At 37.0% G+C, this 15,988-nt stretch overlaps 1 protein-coding gene and 1 long non-coding RNA gene across 14 annotated transcripts in view; one reads left to right on the top strand and one right to left on the bottom strand.

The window, feature by feature from the left end:
- CDKL4 (cyclin dependent kinase like 4) overlaps positions 1-15,988 on the bottom strand; it is an 82,189-nt gene that overhangs the window by 14,824 nt on the left and 51,377 nt on the right. For 8 of the 12 annotated variants that reach the window (XM_077843538.1, XM_077843533.1, XM_077843536.1 and 5 more), the window contains 3 exons: positions 15,738-15,872; positions 3,950-3,996; positions 1,385-2,310 (listed from right to left, as the gene is read on the bottom strand). In XM_077843538.1, the coding sequence (XP_077699664.1) occupies positions 2,196-2,310; positions 3,950-3,996; positions 15,738-15,872 (297 nt within the window). In that variant the 3' untranslated portion in view covers positions 1,385-2,195. Of the gene's footprint in view, positions 1-1,384; positions 3,845-3,949; positions 3,997-11,688; positions 13,487-14,027; positions 14,242-15,737; positions 15,873-15,988 lie in introns of those variants that run through there. The other 4 variants (XM_077843539.1, XM_077843542.1, XM_077843541.1 and 1 more) reach the window with 4 other exon arrangements.
- LOC144280952 (uncharacterized) overlaps positions 1-15,988 on the top strand; it is a 65,765-nt gene that overhangs the window by 36,475 nt on the left and 13,302 nt on the right. The window lies entirely within an intron of this gene.

Raw genomic sequence — 15,988 nt, 5'->3', positions numbered from 1 at the left:
CTATTTTTAACATGCTCAACACAGAGAATTTGAAAAATATAAAATTTTATATAGAAGAAAGTAACGATTTTACCACTTAGGGCTATTACTAATAATGTGTTAATTCTTTTATGTAAATGTGTAATCTGTCACTCCTCCCTCCTACCCAGGTTAGGATCATACCACGTACAATGTTTTGTATTCTGTTTTTTTTTTTTTTCCTAAAACTTAACTCTGTATCATAAATATCTCCCTAAGTTTTGAATACTTTTAAAAACAATGTTTAAAAAAAACAAAGACCGGGGCAAACTGCAGGAACTGATGTATAAAGATTCATTACAAAGTGCACAAAGCAAGCTGCAAAGCCATATTATAGGGTGATCATATAAGATAGTCACCAAGCACATAATTTTGATTATCCCGTAAGAGGAGGAATTTTGGGGAAATAATTGGAGGCTTAAAATTTTAAAATAATGTGGATATTATTATTTCTTTGATCAGAAAAGTGATACTGTTTTAAAATAAATAAAAACTACATTTTTAAAGTGCTGTACAATATTCTACTATTCCCTAAAATTTCCTTTTGGATATTTGGATTTGTTTCCACCTTTTCATTATATAAATAATGATCATCCTAGGATGAATATCTTTGTTTTCAAGCCCTTTTCTGAGCTCCTTATATCCTATGACAAATTTGAAGAAAAAGTCCTAGATCAATTTGTGTGTACTGATCTTAAAGTATTCTGCTTAAAACATATGCTTGTACATAAATGTATGCCTATATATAAAGAGTAACAGATTTAACTTTCTATTTCTTAATAAAAATCAGCAAGACTGCTTAGTTTATGGCCTTCAGTTTACTCAGAGAATTTCTCATGGGAAAAACATACTCTCTTTTGAAATATATTTCAGAGTTTTATTTGAAAACTCCATTAGAAACTTTGAAAACTGGCTAATAGTCTACACCAAAGAAATGGAGGCAATAGATCAATGTTCTTGCATTAAGCTAATGTGATGCAGGCCAATTCACTAACAGTACTCTGACATGGGATTCAGAAAAGAGATTGTAAAAAATAAAAATTAAAAATTAAAAAAGTCATTAATGCATGGTTTTATCCTCTATCCTATTTTAAAACATAAATATAAGGGCGCCTGGGTGGTTCAGTCGGTTAAGCATCTGGCTCTTGATTTCAGCTCAGGTTATGATATTGGAGTCCTGAGATGGAGCCCTGTGTTGGGCTCGGTGCTTAGTAGGGAATCTCCCTGAGGACTCTCTCTTTCTCCCTCTGCTCCTCCCCCTGCTCTCACACATATATGTGCTTTCTCTCTGTCTCTCTCTAAAATAAGCCAATAAATCTAAAAAAATAAAATAAATATAAATATAGAAAAATGCATATAGAACTAGTTTTTATCAAAAGTGAGTTTTATCGAGGTATAATTCACATATCATAAAATTTATCCCCTTAAAGTACACAATTGGATGGTTTTAGTATAGATATAGATTGTATAACCGTCACCACTGTCTTATTTTAGAACATTTTCATCATTCTTGCTTTTGGAAATTATCCCCCCATTTTATTTTATAATTATTATACATAGACGCTACTTCAAATCCATTATCAAATCAGGCAGCAGGGAGACCACATAGTTAAATAAATAAATACAGTTCTGACAACCCAGTTAACCTGTGTTTAACATTTCTTTTGGCCTTGGCCTTGGCTTTCTTATCTATAAAATCAGATGTTTGGTGAGCTCTCACAAAGGACTCTGATTTAAATTTTTTTTGTGTAGCATTCATATGATTGTTCATATTTCATGATAATTTCAGTACCATCCACTTCGGTTAGAGCCAGGCCTTTGCATATACAGAGGAGGAATATGCAGATGCCTTTATTTACAAATGTGATGAGATCTACCCAAAAGAGACAACACATTGTTATAGTTTGGGGCTAGCCAGTTAGCTAAGGACACATGTTATATAGTTACTTTAGTTAAGATTGGCCTTAGAGAAATTACAAATATCAGGGTGTAAGAATTCAGCGAAAATTGAAAATGCCCCAAAGCAAGGGACCTGGCTTCAGACAACTAATGCTTACCACCTTTAAATGCAAAAATAAGTGAAAAGTTTGGCAGAAGTTTTCTGAAAATTTAAAAGCCGGCTCTGCCCAGTCCTGGCTACCTTTGTGAACCTAAGATTTCTTACTTGTAAAATGTGGCTAACAATACCTATTTACTCCCATATTGGGGAGAGTATGTATAAAGCATCCAGTCGTCCAGTGCCTGACATCTGAGGAGGGCTTCACGTAATTTAGTTCCCTTGGATCAGTTAATCTACCAAGAACATAAAGGTCATCAGAAAAGAGGTGGTACGGAGAAGGACAATCATCATATGCTTTCACTCATATGTGGAATATAAGAAACAGTGAAAGAGACCTTAAGGGAAAGGAGGAGAACTTAGTGGGGAAAATTAGAGAGGGAGACAAACCATGAGAGACTCCTAACTCTGGGAAACAAAGGGTTGCAGCAGGGGAGGTGGGTAAGGGAATGGGGTGACTGGGTGACGGGCACTGAGGAGGGCACTTGGTGGGATGAGCACTGGGTGTTATACTATATATTGGCAAATTGAATTTAAAAAAAGAAAGAAAAGATATGGTAATATATAATGCAATATATGATACATGCCTAAATCAGTGAAATTAAGGATTAATCGAAAGAGCCATGGATGCCTGGATGGCTCAGTCAGTTAAGCATCTGCCTTTGGCTCAGGTCATGATCTTGGGGTCCTGGGATTGAGCCCTGAGTCGGGCTCCCTGCTCAGGAATCTGCTTATCCCTCTCTCTTTGCCCTCCCCCAACCTCCTGCTCATGTTTGCACTCTCTTTCTCAAAAAAATAAATAAATAAAAATCAATAAATAAGATCTTTAAAGAGAAAAAAAACATAATTTGCCTCCATAATGCATCAATGATTTGTATTTCAAGCATGATAGCTGCTTTATATTTAGAATATTGATTTAAAATATTTCTTTCCTTTCTACGACATAAGGCTTGAGATTTCTATTACTACTTAATGCTTCTCTCCAGCTTTGATCCTATCAAACTTCCTAAAATATCCAACTGCATTGGTCATTGTTGCTCCCTTGTGGGTTTAGAAATTCTGAAAATTAAGGGGTGTCTGGCTGGCTAAGTCAGTGGAGCATAAAGCTCTTAATCTTGGGGTCCTGAGTTCCAGCCCCATGTTGCAGGGTAGAATGTACTAAAAAAAATAACCTTAAACCCCGAAATTTTGAAAATTAAAACAACAAACAAACAGAAAACACCATGTAAATTTGTGCCACATAGGTTCTGATGGTTAACAAGTTGATATAAAATTAAAATATTGTAAAAAATGTTCAAGGATTTTATATACTGAGATCCCTGGAAAATCTGCAAGCAATGTTACCTCGATGGAGTCTTCTTGCAGATCTTGGCCAAAGATTTACTTTAATCCTTAGGAACTGTGCAATTTGAAAATTGAAGTTTCAATTTCACCTGTACTTAATAGCTATCTGCCAGCCTTATGTGTTCTTCCTTGTTGATGTTACTGATCAAAGGATGTGCACTTATTGGGCAAAAATGGTACTTTCCCTCTTCAGAGTGGCATCCAGCTTATCTATTTATAGTATGCCATAATCTATGGCAACAAGTAGTTTAAAGTGCTTACAAAGGCAAAACAAAACAACAGCAAATCCCAAGCCCAGTGTTGAATATAACGTAAACTCTCTAATACCTCTTAAATATTTTTGGTTTGCTGAAAAATTGACAGCAGGGCTCCTGCAAAGCAACTGCACCCTCAGGATTTTGCACTTGCCACCATGGAGCTAGCTCTCTGTAGCAGACAGGTTGGAGAAAGGAGATCTTAGAGTAGCTTGGGACGGTGGAAGAATACAGGACTAGTTCCTTCTTTGTGAAGCAGACAGAGCATGATCCCTACCTGGGCTCTTTCTCTGTCCTCACTTCTCCATTCAATCTGTGACAGACCTGAGAAAAGGAGGGAAAGAGGACACATATACGGGACAAGAGAATAATGACAGCTGTTTATATCATTTCACAAAATATCTCTTGGTCAGAAGGATCCTTAAAAACATAGAGCTAGAACCTATTGCCCTTTGCCCACTTAGCTCTGGTGCATGCTCTTTGTTAGGAATGATGCCTGAGTGTGGCACTAGTAAATACCTGAAGCCCACAGTTTGCTGTCAGCATATTTCTACCTCCATTTCTTACCCCCTGTGGTGGCCTCCACTCCCAATCCCTAAAGAGAGACCAGTGCTCTGATGTTGCCCTGTAGCCACTCAATAGTGTCACCCAGGGAAGCCCACATGTCCATTTTCTCAGCATACTGATGACAAACAGCTCTTGGGAAAGCTATTCCTTTAAATAAATTCACACAAAAATCCCAACTGGTACTTTATCTCCCTAATCTTCTCAGTGGAATTACTCTGGAACCCAGATGGATTTCTAAATGTTAAATATTTAAAGTAGAATGAGGAAGAGATTTTTATCTCTTCTAGGCCAAGCAGCTTCTGGGCAGAATTAGTCATGGTCTTGATCTATTTCAAGTGTAAAGGCTCAAGATGCAGGGGAAGGCAAACTGGTGAGTGCCAGGGCAAGAGGGAAGAGGTCCTTTGTCCTTGGTTGGAAGTCCTGAGAGCTGTCTAGATGCTAACCCTGCAGAACTTCCTGGAGTTTGGGGCAACAGTAGCCCTGAATTACATTATAGAATCTGGATTTGGAAATGGAAAAGGGGACTCCCAACAGATCTCTTGAGGCCAACTCATGGCTAAGAACCTGTGATTTAGAGGACACATTTGATGGAATCAATTTTGGTGAGGGATTTTTCTGCTAAAAGTGATCACATTAAAGGAAGAATAAAGAGTATGACATCTAAAGAGATGTCAGTCTCTAAAACAAATGTGTGTGTGTGTGTGTGTGTGTGTGTGTGTTTAAGCAAGCTCTACACCCAATGTGGGACTTGAAGTCATGACCCTTAGATCAAGAGTTGCATGCTCTACTAACTGAGCCAGCTAGCTGTCCCTCTAAAACAAATATATTTTAGAGACTTGTTTGAATTCAATCTAAGATTATTTTCAAACTTATATAAGGTAGTGCTGGTGTTTTACAGAGGATTCTTATATTTTAGACTAAATACAGTATGATTTTTTTCTGACCTGAAAATTGCAGGTAGTAGAAGGGGGAGATTAGCCAAACCTACAGGGGAGGCAATTGGATATTGGAGGAATTTCTGCTCTTTTCTGTCAGAGTAGAAAGTGCAATGATGGGTTTTTGGTGAAGGAAGAAACTAATGACATAGGATAGGGATTTAAATCCAAGAAAAGTAAATGTGTAGAAAGGAGGATAATTATGCAAGAGGAAGGGAGGAACGGTGGAAAGGTGATCTTGAGATGAGGACTATGGCAGGACAAGTGACAAATGCCAATTCTTCCCCTAGATGCAATTCTGACAGTTCCTCTCCTTTTTTGTTTTTCCTTTCACTGCAGGCATTCCTCAAAGATTGGGACTTTTTTTCTCACTCACAGCAGTGCCTCACAAATACAAATTGTTCATATGATTTCCTTGCCAGGACACACACACATTAAATGAAGACTTCAGTCTCTAGCATTGGTCTCTTGCCTTTTTTTTTTTTTTTTTTTCTTCTGTAGTTGAATTTCCAATAGCTAACCATCCTGGACACACACAATACCAAATTTGCTTTGTGTATTCCCATTCCTAAAATGCTTTTAAAAAAGATTTTATTTATTTATTCATGAGAGACACAGACAGAGAAAGGCAGAGACACAGAGGGAGAAGCAGGCTCCATGCAGGGAGCCCGATGTGGGACTTGATCCGGGGTCTCCAGGATCAGGCCTTGGGCTGAAGATGGCGCTAAACCAGAGCCACCAGGCTGCCCCCTAAAATGTTTCGTAATCAAAATTTAGTTGTACCTCCCCAGCCAATTCTTCTATCTCTGATGATTCAACCCCTCAGGAAATTTCTTGGGAGTTATGGTCAGATTATGATTCTGATGTTCGTGTCTTCTCTACGTTTTCTGGTGAGGTCTTAATAAGCCCATCAGGCTGTTTCTTCTTGGTGGCTATATATTTCCTTGAAGGCTTATTTTTTTCTGTGTCTGCCTAGTACTTGATAACTTGATAGTGTTTGCTAGACAATAAGCAAACATTTTTAATAATGTCAATAAATTCAACTGACGTAAAAAGAAAAAGTTGGCATTTCTGTCTGCTGGAAAATAAGGGCCTTTTCCTGTTGGAAATGCACAAGCCACTACATGGAAGATATGAGCAGTTGAGAAGGATGAGGTCTCACACTTTTTGGGAGGAAACATGGCAACCACTGTCTTTAAAAAAAAAAAGTCTAGATTGTTGGGGAGCATGGTGGGGGATGGGCAAATTAGGTGAAGGGTATTAGGAAGTACAAATTTCCAGCTAGGAAATAATTAAGTCATGGGGATGAAAAGTACAGCACAGGGAATGTAGTCAACAATATTGTAATGACTTTATATGGTGACAGCTGGTAATACACGTACTGTGAGGAACACTTCAACCCATATATAAATGTCGAATCACTATGTTGTATGCTTGAGACTGTTATAGTATTGTATGTCAACTCTATTTCCATTTAAAGAACAATAAATAAGTGAAATAGCAAAAATTCTCTTGATTTCTTTCAAAGGGCTAGATATTAATGTAGAAGTTAATATATTCCCAAACCCCAGAAGGTAATAAAAGTAATAATCAGTCATCATATACTCTATTACAAAGCACATTAACATCATTGTTTCATGTAATACTTCTCATGACCTCAGGTATTAAGATTCTCATTTCAGGTAAGTGTTATTATTCTCACTGTAGAGTTGAAGACATTGATGATCAAAGGTCATGACCTGAAAGTGGCAAAGCCAAAATATGACCTCTGGTAGGATGTCTTTCTGGTTCAGAGAGAGGGAAAATGTGGAAAGATGATGGAACCAGTCATCCTGAATACTCAAAGGTGCTAGAGACCTTTCTGAATGAGGAGAAACTCTTTTTTTTGTGAAATTTAGATAAGCCTTTTCCCTAAAAGCACAAAGATGATCACTAACTTGTGTCTGCTAAATGGGAGGATGAGTAAGGAGCACTGGTTAAAAACACTCACCAGTACCCAGACTGACTGACTCTTGTTTTGGGCAAAAGGTTGAAAACTAATAGTCTGGCACCTATACAGTTATCTAACAAAGATGGGAATATTTTTCTTGCAAAAAGAAGGAAAGTTTCTCTTGGGCCACTGTAAAGAGATCAAGTCAATTTCTACCAAGAATGTACTCATGTATTTGTAAAATCCAACATTTGGATCATTTGTTCATTATGGTGTTTTAGATTTCCTGCATAGGGCAGTTACACACGGTTTATGAGAAGATTTTCCTCTTTTGTTTCTTTTAAAGATTTTATTTAATCCTAAGACACACACACACACACACACACACACACAGAGAGAGAGAGAGAGAGAGAGAGAGAGGCAGAGACATAGGCAGAGGGAGAAGCAGGCTCACTGCAGGGAGCCTGATGTGGGACTCGATCCCAGGACCCTGGGATCATGCTCTGAGCCAAAGGCAGACGCTCAACTGCTGAGCCACCCAGGCATCCCAAGATTGTCTTCTTTGGAAGCATAGTAGCCTGGACTAAAATAAATAGGATCCAAAGAGAGAGGCCAATGGGTAGCAGAGAAGAATGATTGTCAGATTCTCTAGAGTATATAGAATAAATAAAATCTTAAAAAAAATAATGAAAGCAGAAAGATTAGTTCAAAAGAAAATAAAAGAATTGAAGCATCTTTAAAGAATGACCTCATTCATTACTTTACTAATTGTTTTTCTCTCTTTTGATCATTGCTCTAAGTTCTGTCTTGAGCCTCTTCACCTTTTTAAACCTACAACAGAAACCATTGTGATGACTTGGAATTGAAGTTGCAAGAGAATTTCGTATTTTGTAGCTTACGTATTAGGAAGGGTCAGAGAACTATTTTGATGAATTGAAAGAAAAAGAATCTCACAGCCTCAAAGTGAATGTTCTCAGGGATAAGCATCTATTGGGTTGGACTGGAAAAGATTTTGTTAATTTCCCCATTTGTGAAAATTGCCAACGCAAGGCACAAAAAGGAATAGTTGCTACATCAACTGTTCAGATAGTCCAACTGCGAGGAAATGAAATAAAAGGTTCTGAAATTTATATATGAATATGACAGTTTCTCTCATTTAAATACAAAGTATTAGGCAATGGATTAATAGGTGAGTTGAACAAAAATAAGGAGACAGAAATATTTCTAACTTTTATTAAAATAAGCTAAAGAACATATTTAGATTAAGTTATATATACAAATAAGGTCACCAAAGTATTTAAGCCCATATTTAGGTTTTCTAAATATCTTAAGCTAAGTTTTTAAGATATTATGTATATTTAACACAATAACTAAAACTGCTTTGTAGTAAATTGTTTCTGTACTATAAGTTGTCATTATGCTAATGATCATGTGCTAATTAATACTACAGCTACAATTTCATGTGATTTGAAATAGACCTACTTCTATACTAATATATTCTATACTAATATATTCTAAAACCATAAGCAGACACAACATTTTCAATGTGACTGTATTGAGAGATATGGTCAGTGACTAGTGTACACAACAGAAAAGAAAAATTTTAACTTTATAAATACAAGTTGTTTATATTCATTTTAAGTAGGATAACCAATTCTTAGCTTGAGTAGATTATAGGTTAAATATAAAGTAGACTGAACCTGAGTCTCTGCTGCTCAAATATAAAACAGGAATAATTCAATATTTGTAGAATTCCCTTAAGTTACCATTTACTGAACGCATTAAAAGTTTTGCTGAAGTTAGAAATGTCCTCAGTGTTCTTTGCCTTAATGGATATCTTAAATTAGTATTTCATTGCATATGTGTCATTTCCAAGCTAATTAGAGTTAGATTAAAAATCAAAGAATGATTATATAGTACTCTGCATTTTAAAAGCACACCTGTTTTATTTACATTAATTAAAATTTGGTGATAATTAGCTTTAAAAAATCCACTTTAGTTTATAAAATTGAACCTCCATTAGATAGTTGTCTGCAAACTACTACTGACTTGATAGAAAGAACTAGGAGGGGGTGGTTGTGTGTGTGTGTTGATATGAGTGTGAAAGCAAGCAAGCAAGAGAGGGGTCAGAGACAGGGAAGGAGAGAAAGATCTCCTAGCTCCTGGCTAGATCATAAAATCCAAAATTTATCTTAATGTTGTTAATGAGAAACAATCTCTAGAAAGTCTCTTCTAGTGGGAGAAAGGTCCAGGACAGAAACACCATGTGGAATTCTCCATTGCACATAGGTCCACAGCTGAACGGGAGCCCTAGACATCCCCTAGCTTATCTCTTCCCTTATTTTACAAATGAGATAATGAAGGCACAGCAAAGTTACTTGTTGTGACCAGGCTACATGGAGAATTGCAAGCCAGTAGAGAACCTAGTGTCCTAACACCCAGACCAAGTGATAATTCTATTATTCTTTAACCTATCACTTGTAAAGACTTTGTCTTCTACTAAAACAGGAATGACGTTGTTGAGTTCATGATTTTAATAGAAAACAAATGCCACACCTCCACACACATCCACACCCAGAACATTACTTTATCATATAAGTGGCGTTTTATCTTCATGCCTTAATTGTATGCATCACAAATCTGTATATTTGTATGTAATGCGTACATATGCACTATAAATCTGAATCTGTGATTCAGCTAATGCCTTACACTGACTCCCTAATTTTTTCAAGATTTTAAGGTTTATGGAATTTTAGGCTCACTCTTCTTCCAGTAGTTTTAATTAATAAAACATTTTGGGGTGTGTGTGTTTTATTTTTTCTTTTGAGAATTCTGTGCCATTCAGGTTGTTCCAAAATCAGGATTGGAAATCACTGGTAGTGACAAATGACTGAGAAAGTGCCATCTTTTTGAAAAACTGTAATTCTGGGGCAAATAAGCTAAAGAAGCATAACAATTCTTCAGAGTTGATAATTTTTTTCAGAATAACATTAATTTTCTTAGGTCTTATAGTTTGGGAGATCTGCAGGAGCAATGAAAGCAATGACACGACTAAGTTAGAAGGGGGACAGTCTATTCTCTTCTTGCCTTTTTCTTTCCTGCTCGAGAGCTTCATTTATACCCCTTACTCAATTATGTCCCTAATCCAAAGCATGCAAAGAGCCCCTTGACAACAACTTTTTAACGATTCAATATAGTTAAAATAATCTTCAAAAAGTGACCCCCTAAAAGGGCTTTGTGTCTGGGGGCAAGTTGGAACAAGTGCATTCAACAGGACTGAAATGCAGCCCAGAGGCAAAGTCCAAGCCAGTAGCCTTCCAGGGCTGATAAATGTCTAATGAATCGTCTTTTTCTATGGTATATTTCCTTCTTCCCTGAAGAAGCAGGAGCACAAAGAACTAAAGACTGCATTTTTAGTGTTCTGTAAAGTGCTCTGCAAACAAAACAAAACAAAACACAAACAAAATGAACTGCTTGGCTGTTTGGAGTTTCTCAGGTCCAATGTGGAAAGTCTGAGGAAACCAGGGTGCAAAGAGATCATGCTGGGGCGGAGAGAGGGAGAGCATTCAGGCAGTGTCACTCACCACAACGGCACAGTATTTGGACAGCACCAGGAAAGAGCTCTACACATAAATTAAAAAGCCTGAAAGCTGGCATGCGTGAGACAGGTGCAGGTAAGCCAGAAACTTTACGAGGATGTAAAGGAAATGCATGGTTACAGAATCCTGTGGGCTTTTGTGATGAGCTTGGTAGGTTTTACAAAAGTCACTACTTAATTTGGGCACTATATGCTGAAGTGCAACTGTCTTCCATGTGGCTGAGAAATGCAAGGGAGTATGTGTAGTACCTAAGTGCTAAATGGGCACTTAAAACAGAAAAGAATTGCAGGTTGAGGTCTGCATGCCTGTGTGATTCAGAGGTGGCAGTGCTACAGGGCCTGGGTCACCAGGGGAAAGTGCCTGTGTGCAAATGTTACTCAGAAGATTGTTTTTTGGGAGACACCTGGGTGGCTCAGTGGTTTGGCACCTGCCTTCGGCTCAGGACATGATCCTGAAGCCCCAGGGATCGAGTCCTGCATCAGGGTCCCTGCACGGAGCCTGCTTCTGCCTCTGCCTGTGTCTCTGCCTCTCTCTCTGTCTGTGTCTCTCATGAATAAATAAAATCTTTTTTTTTTTTTAAAAAGGAGGTTGTTTTTCTTCATAGTAAAAGGATGGCAAAGAGCATTTTCCTAAGCATTAGATGCTTTCTCCACTCTCCTCCCCAGTGATCTCTAAATGATGGATTTGTCTATGGAAAAAAAATTGCGAAAGTAAAATGCCAGTTTGCATTAATTCTTACATGTAAGCAAAAATAAGAAAAGGCAGTCACCTATCAACCCTTGCCAAAAAGTCCATCATCGTTTGAAGCATGATTATAAGCAAAATGGGAACTAGGGTTGTGTGCTGTATTTTGAATTTCTGAGTGTGTGTGTGTGTGTGATACAGTCTAGATATTTAGGAAAGCTGGTGCAGTATGAGTAGCTTGGCAGTAAGAAGGCTTACATGATAGAAACACTATGAAAGTTAAAAAGAACTCTCAGCAAAGTTGCCTTTTATCTTTTATTTCTCATTTTCCTTGTTCCTGTAGTATTATTTAATTAAAAATGCAAGAAACATACAAATCTGAAGAGGCACAGTCTTGATGATAAAATGACTATAAGCAGACCACAGGAGCTTATATTCACACTAAGCTCTTAAATGACTAAATAAGCCCACTTAGAATGTTCTTCCAGTGAGCAAGAAAATATTATTTAGATGCCACAATTCCTAAGTGATGCTCCCATATAACTGAAGAAGATTCTCTAGAAGTCTACATAGCCATGTTTATAAGTGCAATAAACTTTTAGAGTTGAACATAAGACATTAGTGTGTTTTCCTAAAACAATTTATGCTTGGTATATAGGTGCTAGACACACGGCATCTTTGGACTTATGGGTATTTGCAAAATCTGACAATGTTAAGGTAAGCATGCCAGACCCAGGAGCAGAAAAGAGTTAGTGAAACAATCTTAACATTTATTGAGACATCACTGTTTTGTGCCTTTATGCCAGACAGTGATAGAGAACCCCATGCTATTATTTTACATGAGTTTCTTGTTAGCAAACTAAAAGCCCTTTAAATAACTTCATTCTTAGATGTCTAGGATAAAAGGCACCTACCATGATGTTTCAAAACTAATAAACATATATTTATATATTTGTACATATGTGTGCATGTATGTGGGTATATCTGTCAAGTTTACTTGGGAAATATCCCAGTGTAAACTGGGCCTACCTATTGTGATGTTTGCTTGCTTCCTTTTATTGGTAGAAGACACAGAGCAGTTAACTGAAAGATAATCTTTCTGCTGTTAGAAGCATTTACAAACCTGATGTGATCGTGATATACCAGTTTAGGGCTGCAAAAGCTCACAGAAGCTGTGGATTCAAATGTTTGGAAGAGTATTGGCAGTGAACTATTTAGGACACACACCCAACAGGATACATCCAGGTACTGAAATGATTGAGCCAGGAAAAAGAATAAGAAACTATGATGTTCTAAAGGACAGCATTAGAATCAGCAGTCAGTTATCGCAGGGGATTATGTCAGGAAGATGGTAATTCCTTGTAGTGTAGCCACCTTATTTGCTGTGTTGAATGTATGGAATTTTCTCTGGCTAGCATTAAAATTAGAATCATCAATGTCTCACGAGACAGAGAAAGTAGAGTCTGCCCTGAAATCGAGGGATAAACCTACATGACATTTCAAAGTTCCCTTCCTCCACCAATATAAAATCCAGCATTACTCAACAGAGTTACAATAAGAGTGAATTAAAATGCAGAAACATAATGTCATTCCTTAGACAAACAACAGCTAGGCAAGATATTTGATAATGTTCTAAGACATTATGTAGTCAGGTAAGCTGAAATGACATATGTAAATCTTTTTTTAAAAATCAACATACAAGCCCACAAATTCTCAATATAAATTGCCTCGGGAGGGGCTGCTCTGATGAAATTGAAAATGTCTCCTCCATATGTGCAGTTTCAGACTCTATAACATTTAAAGAAAATGTTCTAAAAGATAAAGTTGGCATATAAAAAGCACGGGCAGAGGAATCAGTAATGATCAGAGCAAAACAATTCTAGAAGGCATCTTAATTTTCATATGGCTCATTTGCATCTGAAACACTGAGAATTCCTATCTCTCTTGTACAAAAATGTGTACATATTAAATTACTTTCCACTTGAAAGAACATTTTCCTAAATGTTTGGAAGATGATCAAATTTTAACTGGAGGACTTGTTTTCTTCCATCAGGTGTGGGGGAGATGTGGCTTCCTGGTATGAGAGGCAACAGTTGATTCTAATAGCAGAACAAGACAAAAATAAGAAAGTAAATGGAAAATAATTCCTATTTGTACAGTTTGATTTAAAGATGATAAAACAAAAAGGATACACATGATACAAAGATGTCAAAAGACATCAATTTAAAAATCAAATAGGGTTACCCTTCCAAAAATTGTGATACTCTGATACTTGAAAATTAGGTTCTATTACTTATTCTATTACTATACTTATTATTACTTATTCTAGGATCCTCAAGGGTGTAGCTGATTTATTTCAGTACATTCATTTCTGAGTATCTCAGTGTTTAAAAGCTACATGCCCACCAGGTGTTAGGCAATAATTCCAAGAGTACTTTTTACCTGTCTTAAATTTTTAATTTCAGCATATTAATTTTAGGATATTGGCAAAACAGTAAAGATTTAAAACCTCTTTCCTATCAGTTGTTTAAACAATATTTAGTCTTAAGGAAATTGCTGGTCACTTACTCAGAGATCTAGGAGTTGGGATCTAGGTAGAAATTTGAACTCACAAAGCAAAACCACATTGAATGAAAAAAATCTTTTTGAATTTTTAGTTTATTTTCTGATATGGTAAAATGCTTAGGGAAGAGGCACATGTTCAGAAAGAAAACCAGAACCTGAACGACATCCCTGTCTTTCTCTTGGCCTTTCTCTCCAGAGACTTCGGCTGGTGGCGGAAGGTGTTAGGCCTGGTCTCAATGATAGGTGCTCTAGTAAGGCTTTCTTGTAAAGTGGGCTGGGATGCAGGTGACTGCATAAGGATGGAGAACATGACATGAGTTCTGTAAATGAGATTATCTAGGTACATGCTGCTCTCTGTGCCTCTTTTCCTTCTGGAGAAATAAAGTCCCTGATCTGTATCAGCTGGGCTAGAGGGTATTAAGGAATGGGGAACACAGCCTCTGACAGGAGACTAGAAGGGGTGAGTGTGAGAAACTTGAATCAGGAACCAAGGGGATCCTTGGATGACCTTAAGGTGAGTGTGGGAAACTTGAATCAGGAACCAAGGGGATCCTTGGATGAACCAAGGTTCATCCTCCCAGGCCAAAGGTAGGGAATCTGGTGAGATGTTTTTAAGGGGATAGTGTTTTTATGCACAACTCACCCTGTATTTCAAACTGCTGCCTCAGACTTATTTGAGCAATGCTAATCTTTCAGTTTAGTAAAGCGTATTGGGCTTGACTTGCGAACACATAACTCAAACAGCAAAAGATAAAATGGTCTATGCAGCAAAATTTTGAAAATCATCTTAATATGTCATCTTGTTGATTGGTTAGATCTTTCTCAACAAACTTTGATTTTAATGATCAAAAATTTGAAAAGACAAAAACCCCTGCTTTCTTCCTATATAGTAGACATGCTAATGAGAAGATAAGTGACCAATAAGTAGATCAAAGGTTGAAGCTTAAGCAAACATAGAATGGGATGATTGTCAGTCTGATAAATTGAAAATTACATCTTCACTTATTAATAAGCAATGTTCGTTTATTTATTTATTTGGATAGTATTTACCAAGTACCTTCTATGGGGCAGACACTGTTTTAGGTGCTGGGGATACAAGATAGAAAATAAACTTCAAACCAAAACATACCCACTTCCATGGGGTTTATGTTTCAACTTCAAAGTTTTTCTGAAACCAAGTAAACCAAGTAAAGCACCTTAAAAAACGCAGAATCGGTATTTGTCATATTCATCATATTATTCTATGATATTGGCATTTTTTAGGATAGAATTTGGTTCCCAGGTGTTTGAGTTTCATCTCTTAGTATCTGCCAGAGCTTGTCGTTGGTTTTGAGGAAGAGCCTAGGGAAGACAGGCTTGGGTGCCTGCCATCGGTAAAAAGATGGCAGGTCAAGTTTCTTTTAATGGTGCGTCTGGAGGCATCAGGAGGGTCCCAGGATTCCTCTGTAATGTTCAAACTCAGTCTTGCTGTCATTAGGGATTTTTTTGTATGAAGTTGTATTTCAGGTACATGATCTGGCAGGTGAACTATCCAATCAGCATAGTAAAAAGTTGAGCAATACTCTGACTCAAGTATGTTTGGAATAAGATTTTGCAACAAATTTGAATATTTCCATAGTTTTATGGTTTTATTACATCAATCACCAAAAATTTATTAAAATAAACAAATATAACTAAACCAGTACAAAGAAAGGTCTTGGTGTCCACCTACTCTCACTTTGAAAGGTAGAAAAAAGAAAATAAAAGAATAATTTTTATAGCACTTTAACTTTTGAACTGAGGTACCTGCTGACGTCTTCTGTTTCTTCCTTCAGTATGTGCTTTTCTTTTAATATGGTCCTCGTGAAAAGAATCAAAGTAGGGACTCTCCAGGAGTTGGGCACAGGTTAATCTGTCATCAGGATTCATCTTCAGACACTCCTTTGGAAGAAAATAAAGTATTAAAAGAGGAGCCTTTTTTGTTACTGTGCCCCAAAACTGAATAACTTGTTAGAGCAAATAAGAGTTTAGAAAATCTTCAGGTTTGCAAATGATCA

This window comes from Canis aureus, chromosome 12 (genome assembly GCF_053574225.1).
Source record: "Canis aureus isolate CA01 chromosome 12, VMU_Caureus_v.1.0, whole genome shotgun sequence".
Taxonomy (NCBI): domain Eukaryota; kingdom Metazoa; phylum Chordata; class Mammalia; order Carnivora; family Canidae; genus Canis; species Canis aureus.
Note: the sequence above shows the minus strand (reverse complement) of the source record. Positions and strands in the feature narration are given on the sequence as shown.